The sequence below is a fragment of the Sciurus vulgaris genome, assembly GCF_902686455.1.
Source record: "Sciurus vulgaris genome assembly, chromosome: 5".
NCBI classification, from domain to species: domain Eukaryota; kingdom Metazoa; phylum Chordata; class Mammalia; order Rodentia; family Sciuridae; genus Sciurus; species Sciurus vulgaris.
In genome coordinates this window covers 119,654,862-119,672,071 of record NC_136465.1, presented here as the reverse complement: position 1 = coordinate 119,672,071, position 17,210 = coordinate 119,654,862, and the positions used below count along the sequence as shown (strand labels likewise).

The 17,210-nt window shown below is 46.8% G+C and overlaps 2 protein-coding genes across 2 annotated transcripts in view; one reads left to right on the top strand and one right to left on the bottom strand.

Annotated features, from left to right (window-relative positions):
• Positions 1 to 7,821, bottom strand: part of LRP1 (LDL receptor related protein 1) — a 78,665-nt gene extending 70,844 nt beyond the window's left edge. Inside the window, exon 1 of the mRNA XM_079141139.1 lies at positions 7,605 to 7,821. Within this exon, the coding sequence (XP_078997265.1) occupies positions 7,605 to 7,671 (67 nt within the window). The 5' untranslated portion in view covers positions 7,672 to 7,821. The remainder of the gene's footprint in view (positions 1 to 7,604) is intronic.
• Positions 7,822 to 8,779: 958 nt separating this feature from the next.
• The window catches only part of STAT6 (signal transducer and activator of transcription 6), a 41,548-nt gene continuing 33,117 nt past the window's right edge, over positions 8,780 to 17,210 (top strand). The window contains exon 1 of the mRNA XM_079141145.1: positions 8,780 to 8,908. The gene's annotated coding sequence lies outside the window, so the exon portion shown is untranslated. The remainder of the gene's footprint in view (positions 8,909 to 17,210) is intronic.

The following is a 17,210-nucleotide window of genomic DNA, read 5'->3' as shown; positions in this document are numbered from 1 at the left end:
GACATGTCCTCCCTTGCTAGTTAGAACTGGGGTGGAGAGGGGCTTTCTGAAGATATCTGAGGTAAGAGGCATCCCAAGATTGCTCAGGATGTTAGACAGAGAGCAGAGGAAAGGGGGTTGGCTGGCATAAGCCCTAGGAGCTAGTTTTGGCCCTGCAGACCTGTAGAGCTACTATCTCCTGGCCCTACCCTCCCACCCCTGCCCCCACCCATCCACACTCCAAAAAGGAATGAGAATGGTAACAGTTAATTCTTAATATTGTGGGCTAAGTATGTGCCAGGAACTGTGGTAAACCAGTTATTTCCATGTATCATCTCATCTAATCCTCTCCACAGGATGACAAAATAGGGACAGCTAATACCACCACTTCACAGAAACTGGGCCAGACTTTCCTGGGGTCACACAGCTGCAAGTGACAAAACCAGTCCTCAACCCAGTTCAGTTGACTTCACTAGTGCAGCCCATCCCAGGCTCCATTCCCCCAGGTCCTCAGGAGCCTCCCACCCTGACACAGTGCCCTCCACCCAGATCCTTCACTCCAACTGGACAGTGTTCCCAGCCTCCAGGTTCCTTATCGATTTTTCCTCAGATTGTGTTGAGTCCATTTCTATTCCGCTGGCACAAAGTGAAGGCCAGCTCTGTGCCACGTACTGTACTAGGTGCCGGGGTGCCCAGGAAGGGTGATATGCCCACTCTGTCCCTCCAGAGCCACAGTTCCCAGGGAAGACAGCTGTGCATAGCTAACACAAACTTGGGGCAGAGACAGAAGTGTATGGAAAGTGTGTCAGGGCCCCGAAGAAAGAGGGAGTCTGCTGGGGGCCACACTGAAATGTCCTCCCTCCCTAACCCCCATCTCTGGCAGAGGGGACTGCACTCAGGCCCCTGGCCAGAACCAGAGCTAAGTTCAGGAAACACATCAAGGATGGCCAGGCCAGGGCCCCCCTCTGAAGTCCCCCTCCCTCCCCCAACCCTGAGCTGGGAATAAAGGCCCCTTGAGGAGGTGGATAATGCCGAGTTCATTGCCCCACTGGGCCAGCTGTGAGGTCTTCCCAGGAAACACAGCCCCCAGCCTAGTTAGCATGCGGAGAACCATACTTCCCTGGCCAGCCAAGCCGCCACTTGCAGGGGGGCGGGGGGGGGGGGGTTGCAGTGGGACTTAGAGGCAGATGGGATGTTTGGAACCCCAGAAAGGGACCTCCAGGCCACCCCAGACCCCACGACACTTCTTCCCTTCCTATCCTGGGACTTAACTCATGCTCCCTGCCCCTTCCCAAGGTAGAACTTGCAGTCACGCACTGAGGTCACTGGTTGGTCGCTCTAACCTCCCCTCCATTCTGTGTCCCAGTCATGGTCCCCCCTCCTTTGGCCCTCATATAGTCTCCCCACTGTCCCCCACCCCCATTTTTGGCCTGAACTCTACAGAGGAAACAGCAGCTGGCAAACTCCGAAAGCTGGAATGAGAGAGATTCACAAACCAGATGTGCTCTTGCAGAGGGAGGCGGGTGGGGGATGGGAGCAAGTGAAAGAAGAGGAAGACTCAGCCCCTGTCCCACAGCAGCATCTCCTTGGCCCCAGGGCAGAGGGGTTGGGGGGTGCACATCTCCCCAGGACCAGGGCAGCACAAGGGTCATAGAGAGATAAGTGAAGGAACTTCCTTCTCATCAACCTTAGTGGAGAAAGTCCCAGGAATCTCCTGTGAAAAGGCTGAGGCCTGTCTTTGATTTCCTTCAGGGGGAGAGGGGAGGAAAGAAACGCATAACCTACTTTGGGGCAGTCTCCACAGCCAAGGGAAGTCTTCTCTGTGCTGGGAAGGAGCTGGGGTGGGGGTGGGGAAGAAAACTTATAATCTGCTTATAGGCAAAGCCAGTCAAGCCTTCTGCCCCCTCAATCCACCATCCAGGAAACCCACCTTGGTGGCCTGCAGCTTCAATAGTGGGCAAAACTGCCCTAAGTTCAGAAGCAAATAATCATCTCCCCTGCCTCCCCATACCTCATGAGAACAAGGGCTTCCCAATGACCTGAGCTAACACTTCTAGGTGGTCACTGTGCGCCAGCCAGCCACAGGTCTCAAACACTTTGTATGTACTAATTCATTTAGATCCTCAAAACCCAGATGAGGAGACTGAGAAGTGATTAGTAACTGAGCATGTGGAGACCCGTTAAGAAGAGAAAAACGGCAGGGAGCACTCTGGTTCTCTGGCGCAGAGTGGGAGAGGGATTGTAGTGTGGCCTTTGGGGCCCCTAAGAGAGGAGGAGGACATAAAGGAGACAGACAAGGACAAGAATGTGTCAGAAGAGGGGTGAGATATGAGGAGAAGAAGAGAAGACCAGAGAGGGAGGAGAGCAAGCGAGGCTGCAGGAAGAACACCAGGACACAGGGCCCGTCTGTTCTCAGCTTTGCCTGGAGATGAATGTGACCGCCATGCTAACTTGGCCAACACCCTGCCCCCACCCCCAAACCCAGGCACCCAGCCCAGCCATGGCCCCCAGGGCCACCAAGCTGGAGCCAGGGCAGGAGGTGTGGGCTTGGGTGTGCGTCCAGACACAACACAGACCCCACTGCCCTGCCTGGGCCTTGGCTGTCATCCTCTGTCCCACTCTGGGAACTTGGGGGTGGGGAGGAGAAGGGAGGCAAGAGAAGAGAGGCTGAGGGGAGAGCCCAGGCCTCAAAGGAGTCTTCTCCAGAGGAGGGGTCTGGGTCTTCAGTACCCCTTTGGAGCCTCAGATGAGACTTCCTCAAGGATGAGGTGACTTGAGGCAGAAGGGCAGAGGCTCTCCCTCGGAGAAGGGTGGGGGATGTTTTCTAAAGGGAACCAATCTAAGGGAGCAGAGGAGCCAGGGGTGCAAGAGGCTGGGGGGCAGAATCTGCAGGAATCTGACCTTTCAAACATACGGGGGTGGGGCAGCAAGGGCCTCCCAGAACCAAACGGAGAGCTGTTCACTGAATTTTATGTATTTTGGGTGTTACCCGGTGGCTCCTTCCCGCAGCTCAGTGAGGCTCAGACACATTTTTGTCATTCCTGAGTCTGGGCCTCTGCTTTGCGGCCTGGACAGATGGACAGATGGGGTGACTTGGACCGCCAGGAGAGGAGAAGGGTCTCCCCTTCCATCCTGAGTCAATATTGACTCAGCAGGACATTAGCCCGACCGGTGACCTCCCTATGATCTTTTCCTTTCCCCACAATAAAATCCAGACCCCTCAAATGCCTGCAAAGATCAGCTTATCTCTCACTGGGCCGTTATAAGCCCTCCCTCCATACCCCTCCATGGCCTATGCTCACCAGAAGTAAAAGCTCTCAGCTCTTGACCTACTCTCCATATCTTCTTCAGGGCTCAGTCAGGAGGAAGTTCTGCCATAAGTCTAAACTCCTTCCTTCCTTCTGAAATACCTCTTCTCCCTCTTAGCCCACAAAAGGTATCAAGTTTCCTTCTTTCAGAAACATTCTAAAACCCATCCCAAAATTAGTGGGGAAGAAGAGAAAAGAGCTTGGAGGAAAGTAAAGAGGGAACTTCCACTGTTGCCTGGACAATCTAGATCTGGCCAGAGAGAGGATGAATAACTCTAAAATGGTGATGTAGGAGCTAAGGAAGAAGTAGGAAAGCCAAGGAGAGACTCTCTATCCTAGGTAGCTTTTGAGATACCAAGAAGCCTGAATGGAAGTGAATAGAGACAGGTGGAAGAAGTAAGATGAGTGACAGACAGAAGACAGAATGTCAGGGCAGAGAATACCAGGAAGGCCAGGCAAATAAGAGATGAACGAAAAGGGTGATAGAGAAGTTCTGGAAGGCCAAGACAGCATCCATGTGTCAACAAAAGACAGAGCCAGGCACAGTGGCACAAGCCTGTAATCCCAGTGGCTCAGAAGGCTGAGGCAGGAGGATCCAAACTCAAAGCCAGCCTTGGCAACTTAGTGAGGCCCTAAGCAACTGGGGATGTGGCTTGGTGGTTGAGTGTCCCTGATAACAACAACAAAAAAAAAAGACAGGAAAGTAGGCAGGCAAAAAGATAGGAAGGGAGCTCAGCCCAGTGGTTGCTAAGACAGTGACAGTTGTCCTGGGATGAACCCAGAGAATGGCTACCTCATAAAACTCTGAGCAGGTTGGGGGGCAGCATATATCCTGGCTTGGAGAGACAGAGTTCCAGTACTAAAAGTGTCACTGTTTTCTGGAGACCCAGAAAACATAGGGGTCACTGCTCCTACAGCATGGGAGGGAGGACAGAAGGAAGGTAAGAGCTTCAGCCAGGGAAGCCAAGGCCTGGGAGAGACTCTTTTTTCCCCAGGAGAAGCAAGAGGGGCAACTGCTCTCTTCCCTCACCTCTATCTCAGGGAGGCCTTATGCCGGTGCCTGAGGCCACTGTACCGGAAACACTCCAGAGCCAACTGCTTCCTTCTCCAAACAATGCAGGATCCTGCTAACCAAGCTGAAATCTGGGACAGAACACAGGGGTGCGGGTTCCCTGATGCTCATACTGGCACCACCAAGTCAGGGACCTTTTTGCAGTTTGGCTCAATGGCACCAGATTGACCAAGGACAGCAAACCTTTCACCCAAAGCTGGAGCACCAGAAAGGTGGGGAGTTCAAGGGGTGGGAAGGACCCTCTAAGAAGAGAGTACTGAGGAGGCTGAAATTACAGCAGGAAGGGAAAAAAAAGTGGCCCTAGACATGCCTAAGAAGGGCTTCCTAAAGGTAAGGAAGGAGGTTCATTTTTTGTTGTTTGGGGTTCTTCGGTGCTGAGAATCCAACCCAGAGCCTCAAGTATGCTAAGCGTGTGCTCTACCACTGAGCTATACCCCCAGCCCAGAAAGGAGTTTTGAAAAGTGGGGGATGTGTACAGGATTTGACTTTGGCCAGGACCCTGTTCAACATCTTTGGGATGTCCAGTAATGGGGGAGCAGTAGAGGGTAAAAGAACTTGGAGAAAATGGAGAGGGAACAAGACTGGACAGAAAAGAAGTCTTGAGAAACAGCCCCAAACATCAAAATAATCCCCAATGAATTTCTTATCCATTCATGCTTTGAAAGATAACGGTAAAGAGAGATGTTTAGGATATGGGTCTGAGCAGGGAGAAGAGTTTGGAACCTTCCTCGGGGAGCCAGGAGGCTAACCCCAGCCTCACAGATCACTTCAATTGTCCACTGTTTCTAGAAGTGGTAATATATCTGCTCAAGGGGGTGGTGTGGGGTCGGAGAGAGGAAGTCAGCCTTCTTCCCTGAGCCATTTCTGCCTGGGGGTGCCCTCTCCACTACAAAATATCCCCTGATTGCAGCAGGGCCCTCAATAATCCCTCTTCCTATTCAATAGCCCATCTTTTTCCATCCTCCCCAGTAGCAAGTAAACTCAAGTTTGTCTGCTGGGGGAATGCCATTCTCCCCCAAAAGAAGGGGACCCAGGAGGCGGTTTCAGGCATAGAGGAAAAGCGGCAAGGTCTGGGTAGCAGGAAGAAGGAAGGTTAGATGTTAAGTCATGAGGTAGGCCAGGAGACTTTCTTCTCTGGAAAGCTTAGAAGGAAGTTCAGTTTTTGTGCACCTGGAGGTAAGAGGGCAGGGATATGGACAAGGTGCTACCTCTGGATAGAGGAAGACCTACATTTCTATACAGTTCTCCTTTCCTACCCGCCGAGTATTCATATTCCTGTTTCAAGGAGAGGAATACTGGTGTGTGTTTGGGGAAGGGTCCACTCCCTAGGACTTTGGATGGAGTTTGGTCTGAGCTGGGGAGACAGAAGTAGACAGGGAAGAGATTTTAGGAAAGGGTAGAGAGACAGTTAAAGAGAACATGTCCAGCCTCCCTCATCTTATTACCACTGACCAACTCACGTGTGGCAGTTAGGACCCCTTTAAAACTCTGACAGGGCAGCTCTCTAGGGCCCATTCCTGACCTCTTTATGCTTTCCACAGAGACCTGCTTGCGTCTGCCTAACTGCATCTGCCCTTCTTTATGGGGGTTCTGATGGTCTTTCTCTCTTGCTCAAAAAAATTTTTTTCTTTCCCTCCCAGAAGTTGCACACAAATCTCAGCCTCAGTTTCTCTTCTCCCCTCACAGGGCTGAGAACAAGAGGAAAATATGAACAAGGAAGGAGTCAAGGGTAGAGGGTGGTGGGTGTGTGGGCTGATCTGTAGGATTTTCAGGGCAGACCCTCTTTTCTCCACTTGGACAGCTAATCACTCAGAATGGTGGGGGGAGAGAGGCAGACAGTCTCCAAGATAGCATTATTGAGGGTCACTGAATAAACTGTTTTTCTGGACACAGCTGCTTCCTGACCCTCTAACCCTCTTCTCCCAATTGAAGCAAATTAGGGAGAGGGGATGGGGGTGGGGGTAGATAATCTGGTTTCATAGAAAAATTTTCCCAGTCCAAGCCTGGCATGATTTAGAAGACAGAGGAGGGTGTATGATGGTAATGAGGCTGTTTTGTCCCTGGGTGAGAGGGAGATGACTGGAAGGGATGAACCCAGCCCTTTTCAAGTCAGGGACCCAACCCAGCCCAACCCCATGACCCCAGCTTAAAGCTTAGGCAAGGCTTGAACTGGTGACTCACAAGTAAGAGGAAAAACAGTTGACAGAAAAGGGGGAGAGGGGACCCCATTTCCCCAAAAGGACACAGTTCTAGCCCAAGACTAAAGGCAGTATACAGAGTGTGTGAGTGAGATGGGGTGGGGTTGGGGTTAAATATATTTGCTTAAGGAGAGAGGAACTGGGGTGGGGGGAGCATAGCCATAACCCCATCAACCTCCAACTCTCCTTCCAATCCAAACTGTGATCAAGCCAGAAGTCAGGTAGAAAAGAGTCTCCTCATACCCTCCTACCCTAGCCTTCCAGGCCGTTCTCCAGCCCCCTTCCCCAATGATGACATCTGACGTCTTTTCATCTCAAAGCTCCCAGGAATTAAGAAGGGAAATTCAAAGTCACATAGGATCGCTGCCCTCCCCTGCATCCCCAACACAGCCCTACCCAGGCTACTGACAGAGGCCCTGAGAAAGGGAAGTACCCACTTCGGAACCCAGGCGACCAGCCCTGAATTTTGGACCCAGGCCTCCAAGGCTGCGGGGGCGATTCCACACCCAAGCAGGGGGCCCTCCCTCTCCCCACCCACAGCCTTCTCGGGGCGGGCCTGCCTGCCCTCTGCCCAGCAGGGCACCCTGGCCCCGCTTCCCCTTCCAGCCTCCAGAGGCTACTGCAAAGGCCCCCCCCCCCGCCCCCTTTAGCTGCTGTACATTGCAAATCTGAATTCCTTCACAATTCAGAGGGGGGGGGGGGTGGGAGGGTGGAGGATGTAGGGGAGGCGGAGGCCCTCCCCAACCAGAGATAGGAAGAGAAGGCCTCTCAATCCTGGGATCAGAAAAAGGGGGAGCCTCTTCTCCCTAACCAGGCCTACGGTCTTTGTTTGGGCTGGGGGCTCCCCCGAAGCATCATTTGCCCAGGGCCCCCATCTCCCAAATTGGACCCCCATCCCCGCCCCCAGTCGGGCCGCTGCTGTGTCAGCTGGACTGGGATAACAAAAGGCACCCCCTCCCGCTTCTCTCTTCCCCATCCGTACGCAGGAGTGGGGGCTGGGGAGGGGATGCCCCCAGGGGTCCAAGGGGGACGCGGAATCTCACTCACCATCGATAGCGGCCGCGACCAGAGCTGAGAGCAGGGGCAGCAGCAGCAGCAACGTCGGGGTCAGCATGGTGTGGGCTGATGCAAGCAGCAGCCCCCTCCCCTCTGGTCCTGTTACTTCTCGCCCTCCCCCCCCAACTGGGGGGTCCCCCTTTATCCTCCTCTCCTCCTCTTCTCTATTTTTATTCTTTCCTTCAAGCAAAGAGCACCAGGGTGTGGGTGAAGAGGTAGAGTTCCAAGCCACTCGGGAGGGCCTGATGACGGGGGTGCGCCCCCTGCCCCCAAATCCAAATCCTTCACCCCCTGCTTTACTCCTCGCTCCTCTTTACCCCCTCCCCGGGCGAAGCTCACAGCCCCATCTCGGAGCCGCCTCCGGCTGCAAAAATGCACAATTGGGAGGAGGCGGGGTGGGGGGTGGGGGGCGTGGACCGGGTGGGGAGCTTTTGGAGGGGCCTGATGGAGCTCTAGGGGCGCCCCTCGTTTCCGCCTCCTCACAGTGCACGGGCCTGGAGCTCGCACCACTGTTCCCCGGACTGAAGTGCCGCGGGGGGGGGTCTGAAGGGGGAGAGGGAGGGGACGGAGAGAGGAGGGAGGGAGGGAAGGGGCGGGGAAAGTAAAGGGAGGGGGAGAAAGAGCTACGCGGCAATCCTGCGGGTGCGCATGCGCTGATTTGGCGCGCTGCCCTGGGGAGGGGGAGTCGGAGCCGCGACAAGCTTTGGAGTTCTGGGAAGCTGTCCGAGAGTGGGAGTCCCGGGGGCCCGCTAGCCGGTTTGGGTCCTGGGGCGCCCTCTCCTGTAACTGGGCCTTCTCCCCTGCGCTCCAGAGGGAGCTGAAGGGGCTGAGGCTGGGATGGGGCAGTGGGCGAGCAGATCTGAGCGCTCCTCTTTGAAACTCGGTGTCATTCCCTAAGCTTTCAGGCCCTTGCTGGGGGTGTGGGGGCCCAGAAGCGGGTGTCTGGGTCGTGGCCCGATTTCCTCGGGGAACTCTGTGTCTGCCCTGCCCGGGGTGGGGGCAGGGACCGCCAGTCGGCGGGGAAGGTACGCGGAAAGGCTGAGCTTTGATTTGGAGACTTTGTAAAACCGGGACCGGGATTGGGGCCTGCGGCGGAGGGGGGCGGGGTGAAGGAGGGGCCGCGAGGGCCCGCCCCCACCTCGCTCCAGGGCTCGGAGTAAACAGGGACACCCGCGGGGACACGCTGGAGCTTGTCTGCCCGCCTAGGGCTCGGGGATAGAGCCCACCTTAGGACCCGCCCCGCCCTGCTCGCCTGGCATCGGGCGTGGGAGGGCCAGGCCCTGGTTTGGAGGGAGGTGAGTCACCAGCGGGTGGGGTTGAGGAATGGCCACCCCCTTTTCGCCCCAAGAAGTCGGGCTCATTTATTTTTTTGGTCTGTGTTTTATACCTTCTGACTGGCTTCCCACCAAGTCAGGGTTTTAGATTCTGAGCAACAGGGATTTGGAAAAAGAGGAGGGACTCTAGACCTCCTTTCCCAGGCCTCGGTTCGGAGAGGGTGTCTGCTAAGTGCTGGACCTTTGTCCCCAGGCTCAGCCCGATCGCAAATGATAGTCTAAGTCCAGAAAGCTGTACACTAGGGAGATGCGAACGTGCTTCTGGCCACTGCCCCCTTCTGGGCGCCGTTTGAAGGCTATACCCTTGGTGTCTGACTTTCTAAGTGGCTGAAGTCAGAGTTCAGGGAGACCGGCAGGCGACCTCAGCTGACAGTGATGGACATTAGAGTTGAAGGACAGTTTCACCAACCTTCTCTCTCTTAAGTTCTAGTCAGGGAAAGGCTTTCACTCCATTGAGACCGTGGAAAAAAGAGAAGCAAAGGACTTGTTAGTTAATGACAGTGAGCTTGACCTTTCCCCCAAACCAGAGCTTTGTCCTGGCTCTCTTTGCTCTCAGGGCCATGGCCACCTGCCTTTAGTCTTCTGATTGGAAACAGACTTTCAGCCAACTTGACAGGGTCTTTCTTTCCTATATCCAGCCATACCAACCTATGCTCAAAGCCTGTCAGTTTTTCCGCTTTGAAATATATCTCAGATTTCCTGTTTTAACTGCCAGAGGGTTTCTTCCAGCAGGGGTGGGGTCTTTTTCCTTCTTTCCAGCCCCCATGGCCTAACACAGTGCCAGGTCCAAGCAGGGACTGTTCAAATGTTTTTAATGGATGCCTACTAGGTGGGTTCCTGTCAGGACGACTCCTGACAGTGTGGTGAAGTGAAATATATTGAAAGTGACCTCAGGCAACTTTGTCAGGAAAAAGATATCAGGAGCAACCATGTGTATGTAGCCTGAGTATTGTGAGGGGCTCTCCCCTTAGCTATCTTATGCAAGTGAATTTCCCTAAAACTCCACTTCCTGTGTGTCTCTTCCTTGCTGGAAGACCTCTACTGGCGTCTGTGGACAACTGAAACAAATGTGAACTTTTCTCCCAGTCATGGCCTTCTAAAATCTGGCCTTGGCCAGCATGTCAACATTTACCTCACTTGCAACCTCCCAACTCCTGCTAGCTCCTGAATGTGAATGTGTATTTATTTTCATTAACTTTACATTGTAAAAAATAATAATAATGAAACTTAGTGGCTAAAAAATCCTCAGCATATAGAAAGGTAGAAGGTGAAAAGGCAGCTGGCAACTCTCCATGATCCCATTTTTTAGCTCCACCCTGAACTAGCAGTTCCCTGGGGCTTCTTCCAGGAGGTTTTTTGAAAATAATATACGAATAAAAGTAAATATCCTTTGAAACCACCAGTGAGTTCATATAATATATATTGTTCTTGCAATTTGATTTTTTCAATTAGTTTACCTTGATCCCTTTCCACACTATGTACACATCCAACTGACACTTTATATTGGCTCCTTGGAATTTCCTTATTTGAGTGCTGTACAATCTATTGGGATTATTGGGCACTTAGGTTATTTGTAGTATGTGAGATGCTAAATATGTTCAGTAAAATGAGAAAATGCATATTTCTACCTGAGCCTTTAATGATTCTGTTCCCCCAGTTTCTCTACCCTTCTCAGAAGTTCTATTAGTCTTGCTGTGCCCATCTTCCCTGTTCAAAACTTGTACTCAAGATACTTAGGTACTAAGTATCCAGAGTTTAGCCACTTAATTTTATGGGTACTGTGTTCACCACCAGACTATAAACTTCTTGAGAGCAGAGACCATTTTTTTTTACTCCTTTGTATCCATCCAGCTCTTGATTGGTGCAGAGGTTGGCAGGAGTGTTAGAACTTGGGATTCTTTCCTGGTAGTGGAACGGGACTTCTCCTAACGCATATATTATTCAATCCCTCTTCTTTTCTGTATATCCATTTCTTAAGAAGCTTTTTCTATCATCAAATGCTTGGGTTGGAATTATAACCAAAATCATGGGAAATCAAGGAAGGAATTTCCTGAAATTTATGATTTGGATACCTAGGATGATGATAGGCTGCAACGAAGTTGGTATGGGAAGAGGATAACTTCCCTCAGCAAATTATGAACCCCCCTCCTTTTCTACATGTAACAGGGTCTCTAGTATAGGGCATTAAGCTGGCAGTTCTGGTACTGACATCAGGCCAGAGGCTACCACCACCTAGTGGTCAGTCTAAGAAGTGTGAATAGGAAGGGATATTTGAAGGGTCCCCATGGAAGGTGGAGAAAGGGAAAAAATATTTATTGAGCAATTATTACATACCATATCCATGCAATGGACTTTATATGGTTTAACCCATGTAAGTCTCATAGCTTCCTTGCAGCATGAGTGTTATTTCCAATTTGTAGACCAGGAAATTCGAGGCTCAAAGAGATTAAGGAATTTGTCCCAAATCACTGAGTGAATTGGAGCCCAGATTTCATTCATTTACTAAACATTTATTAGGAACCTCATGTGTTCCAAGATTATGGTTTGGTGTGGTTTCTCAATAAGGTAACTGAAAATTACCTTAAAGTCCTTGATGAAGGCATGCACAGAGGGGCATGGGAACCAAGGAAGCATACATGTTCCAGATAAGGGGATCAAGGCAGAGAGGGCAGATGATGCCAGGCTAAATGTTGAAAGAAGAAAGAGATGACAAGCAATGACAGGGAGAAAGGGTGTTTTAAGCTGCAGGACAGGCAAAGGCATGTGGGCATAAGGAAGTTTAAACATTTGAGGAATGGCAAATATGGCATGGCTCAAGTTTAGGTAATTTGGTGTGGGGAGAATAATGAATGAACTATCAAGAAGCGTAGTCACAAAGGATCTGGCCACACTAAAGACTTGGGTGTTTTTCTTTTTTTAATAGAAGTAATGTGCAGAGCTGGGGTTGTGGCTTAGTGGTAGAGTGCTTGCCTGGCACATGTAAGGCACTGTGTTTGATTCTCAGCACCACATAAAAATAAATAAAAGTATTGTGTCCGTCTACATCTAAAAATATTTTTTTTAAAAAGAAGTAGTGTGGAGCCAGGTGAAACAGTGATGAAGTCTTTAGTGCATCAGTGATAAAGCTGTTGAGGAAGGGCATTTTGAGACACTAAGGAAGTAGGATCTAGTATACTAATTGGCTTATTATGTAGTCCTAAAGATAATAACTGAGAAACTTCAGCTCACATTAGAATGTTCTAAAGGTTATCAAACTAGGGCTGTACATTATAATCACCTGAGAAGTTTAAAAATTTTCCAATACAAAAAAAAAAAAAAAACAAAGAAAAACAACAACAACAAAAATCTTTTTTTTTAAGTATTTTTTATTTATTTATTTATTTATTTATTTATTTATTTATTTTATTGTAAACAAATGGGATACATGTTGTTTCTCTGTTTGTACATGGCGTAAAGGCATACCATTTGTGTAATCATAAATTTACATAGAGTAATGTTGTTTGATTCATTCTGTTATTTTTTCCCTTTCCCCCACCCCTCCCACCCCTCTTTACCCTCTATACAGTAGTTCCTTCCTCCATACTTGCCCCCCTCCCTAACCCTAACTCTAACCCTAACACTAACCTTTCCCTCCCCCCGAATATGTGTCATCCTCCACTTATTAGTGATATCATTCGTCCTTTGGCTTTTTGAGATTGGCTTATCTCACTTAGCATGATATTCTCCAATTTCATCCATTTGCCTGCAAATGCCATAATTTTATCATTCTTTTTGGCTGAGTAATATTCCATTGTATATATATACCATAGTTTCTTTATCCACTCATCAATTGAAGGGCATCTAGGTTGGTTCCACAGTCTGGCTATTGTGAATTGAGCAGCTATGAACATTGATGTGGCTGTATCTCTGTAGTATGCTGATTTTAAGTCCTTTGGGTATAGGCCAAGGAGTGGGATAGCTGGGTCAAATGGAGGGTCCATTCCAAGTTTTCTAAGGAATCTCCACACTGCTTTTCAGAGTGGCTGCATTAATTTGCAGCCCCACCAGCAGTGTATGAGTGTACCTTTCTCCCCACATCCTCGCCAACACCTGTTGTTGCTCGTATTCTTGATAATCGCCATCCTAATTGGGGTGAGATGGAATCTTAGGGTGGTTTTGATTTGCATTTCTCTTATTACTAGAGATGTTGAACATTTTTCCATATGTTTGTTGATTGCTTGTAGATTTTCTTCTGTGAAGTGTCTATTCATTTCCTTAGCCCATTTGTTGACTGGATTATTTGAATTCTTGGAGTAGAGTTTTTTGAGTTCTTTATAGATTCTGGAGATTAGTGCTCTATCTGAAGTATGATTGGCAAAGATATTCTCCCACTCTGTAGGCTCTTTCTTCGCATTGCTGATAGTTTCCTTTGCTGAGAGAAAGCTTTTTAGTTTGAATCTATCCCAGTGGTTGATTCTAGCTTTTATTTCTTGTGCTATGGGAGTCCTGTTAAGGAAGTCTGGTCCTAGACCAACAAGGTGAAGATTTGGACCTACTCTTTCTTCTAGAAGATGCAGGGCCTCTGGTCTGATTTCAAGGTCCTTGATCCATTGTGAGTTGACTTTTGTGCAGGGTGAGAGACAGGGGTTTAGTTTCATTCTGTTGCATATGGATTTCCAATTCTCCCAGCACCATTTGTTGAAGAGGCTATCTTTTCTCCATTGCATATTTTTGGCACCTTTGTCTAGTATGAGAAAATTGTATTTATTTGGGTTTGTGTCCGTGTCCTCTATTCTGTACCATTGATCTACCTTTCTATTTTGGTACCAATACCATGCCGTTTTTGTTACTATTGCTTTGTAATAGAGTTGAAGATCTGGTATTGCAATACCCCCTGTTTCACTCTTCCTGCTAAGGATTGCTTTAGCTATTCTGGGTTTCTTATTCTTCCAGATGAATTTCATAATTGCTTGCTCTATTTCTGTAAGGTACGTCATTGGGATTTTAATTGGAATTGCATTGAATTTGTATAGCACTTTAGGTAGTATGGCCATTTTGACAATATTAATTCTTCCTATCCAAGAACATGGAAGATCTTTCCATCTTCTAAGGTGTTCTTTAATTTCTTTCTTTAGTGTTGTATAGTTCTCATTGTAGAGGTCTTTCACCTCTTTTGTGAGATTGATTCCCAAGTATTTTATTTTTTTCGAGGCTATTGTGAATGGGGTAGTTTTCCTAATTTCTCTTTCTGAAGATTCATCACTTATGTATAAAAATGCGTTGGATTTATGGGCATTGATCTTGTAACCTGCTACTTTACTGAATTCACTTATGAGTTCTAAGAGTTTTCTGGTGGAATTTCCAGGTTCCTCTAAATATATAATCATGTCATCAGCGAACAGGGATAGTTTGAGTTCTTCTTTTCCAATTCGTATCCCTTTAATTTCTTTGGTTTGTCTAATTGCTCTGGCCAGAGTCTCAAGAACGATGTTGAATAGAAGTGGTGAAAGAGGGCATCCCTGCCTTGTTCCAGTTTTTAGGGGGAATGCTTTCAGTTTTTCACCATTTAGAATGATATTAGCCATGGGCTTAGCATAAATGACCTTTACAATGTTAAGGAATGTTCCCACTATCCCTATTTTTTCTAGGGTTTTGAGCATGAAGGGGTGCTGTATTTTATCAAATGCTTTTTTTGAAATAATCATGTGATTCTTGACTTTAAGTCTATTAATATGGTGAATTACGTTTATTGATTTCCTGATGTTGAACCAACCTTGCATCCCTGGGATGAAACCCACTTGATCATGGTGCACTATCTTTTTAATATGTTTTTGTATGCGATTTGCTAAAATTTTGTTGAGAATTTTTGCGTCGATATTCATTAAGGATATTGGTCTGAAATTTTCTTTCCTTGATGAGTCTCTGTCTGGTTTAGGTATCAGTGTGATATTGGCTTCATAGAATGAGTTTGGGAGGGTTCCCTCCTCTTCTATTTTATGGAATACTTTGAGAAGTATTGGAATGAGCTCTTCTTTAAAGGTTTTGTAGAACTCGGCTGAGAACCCATCTGGTCCCAGACTTTTCTTTGTTGGTAGGCTTTTGATGACTTCTTCTATTTCAGTACTTGAAATTGGTCTATTTAAATTGTGTATGTCCTCCTCGTTCAGTTTAGGCAATTCATATGTCTCTAGAAACCTGTTGATGTCTTCGAAATTTTCTATTTTGTTGGAGTATAGATTTTCAAAATAGCTTCTAATTATGTTTTGTATTTCAATCGTGTCTGTTGTGATATTTCCTTGTTCATTCCGAATTTTAGTGATTTGGGTTTTCTCTCGTCTTCTCTTTGTTAGTGTGGCTAAAGGTTTATCAATTTTGTTTATTTTTTCAAAGAACCAACTATTTATTTTGTCAATTTTTTGTATTGTTTCTTTTGTTTCAATTTCATTGATTTCAGCTCTGAGTTTAACTATTTCCTGTCTTCTACTACTTTTGGTGCTGTTCTGTTCTTCTTTTTCTAGGGCTTTGAGCTGTAGTGTTAGGTTGTTTATTTGTTGAGTTTTACTTCTTTTATTAAATGCGCTCCATGAAATAAATTTCCCTCTAAGTACTGCTTTCATAGTGTCCCAGAGATTTTGATATGATGTTTCTTTGTTCTCATTTACCTCTAAGAATTTTTTAATTTCCTTCCTAATATCTTCTGTTATCCATTCATCATATAATAGCATATTGTTTAATCTCCAGATGTTGGAATAGTTTCTGTGTTTTACTCTTTCATTTATTTCTAACTTCAATCCATTATGATCTGATAGAATACATGCTAGTGTCTCTATCTTCTTGTATTTGCTAACATTAGCTTTGTGGCATAATATATGGTCTATTTTAGAGAAGGATCCATGTGCTGCTGAGAAGAAAGTGTATTCACTCTTGGTTGGATGGTATATTCTATAAATGTCCATTAAGTCTAAATTATTGATTGTGTTATTGAGATCTATGGTTTCTTTGTTCAATTTTTGTCTGGAAGATCTGTCCAGTGGTGAGAGAGGCGTGTTAAAATCACCTAGTATTATTGTGTTGTGGTCTATTTGGTTTCTGAAATTGAGAAGGATTTGTTTGACATACATAGATGAGCCACTGTTTGGGGCATAGATGTTTATGATTGTTATATCTTGCTGATTTATGCTTCCCTTAAGCAGTATGAAATGACCGTCTTTATCCCTTCTGACTAACTTTGGCTTGAAGTCCACATTATCGGAAATGAGGATGGATACTCCAGCTTTTTTGCTGAGTCCATGTGCATGGTATGTTTTTCCCCATCCTTTCACCTTTAGTCTATGGGTATCTTTTTCTATGAGGTGAGTCTCTTGCAGGCAACATATTGTTGGATCTTTCTTTTTAATCCAGTCTGCCAGTCTGTGTCTTTTGATTGATGAATTCAGGCCATTAACATTCAGGGTTATTATAGAGAAATGATTTGGTTTCCCGGTCATTTGGTTCATTTTTAAAATTTTGTTTATTTATTTGTTTGACACAACTTGTTTCCTCCTTTATTTGACAATTCCTTTAGGATAATTCCTCCCTTTGCTGATTTGCTTCTTTGTTTTTCATCTCTTCCTCATGGAATATTTTGCTGAGAATGTTCTGTAATGCTGGCTTTCTTTTTGTAAATTCTTTTAGCTTTTGTTTATCATGGAAGGATTTTATTTCATCGTCAAATTTGAAGGTAAGTTTTGCTGGGTATAAGATTCTTGGTTGGCATCCATTTTCTTTCAGGGCTTGAAAAATGTTGTTCCAGGCCCTTCTAGCTTTTAGGGTCTGGATTGAAAAATCTGCTGATATCCGTATGGGTTTCCCCCTGAATGTAATTTGGTTCTTTTCTCTCACAGCCTTTAAAATTCTGTCTTTATTTTGTATGTTAGGTATTTTCATTATAATGTGCCTTGGTGTGGGTCTGTTGTAATTTTGTGTATTTGGAGTCCTATAAGCCTCTTGAACTTGATTTTCCATTTCATTCTTCAGATTTGGGAAATTTTCTGATATTATTTCATTGAATAAATTGTTCATTCCTTTGGCTTGTTTCTCTAGGCCTTCCTCAATCCCAATAATTCTTAAATTTGGCCTTTTCATGATATCCCATAGTTCTTGTAGATTCTGTTCATGATTTCTTACCATCTTCTCTGTTTGTTCAACTTTGTTTTCAAGGTTAAATATTTTGTCTTCAATGTCTGAGGTTCTGTCTTCCAGGTGTTCTATCCTATTGGATATGCTTTCTATGGAGTTCTTAATT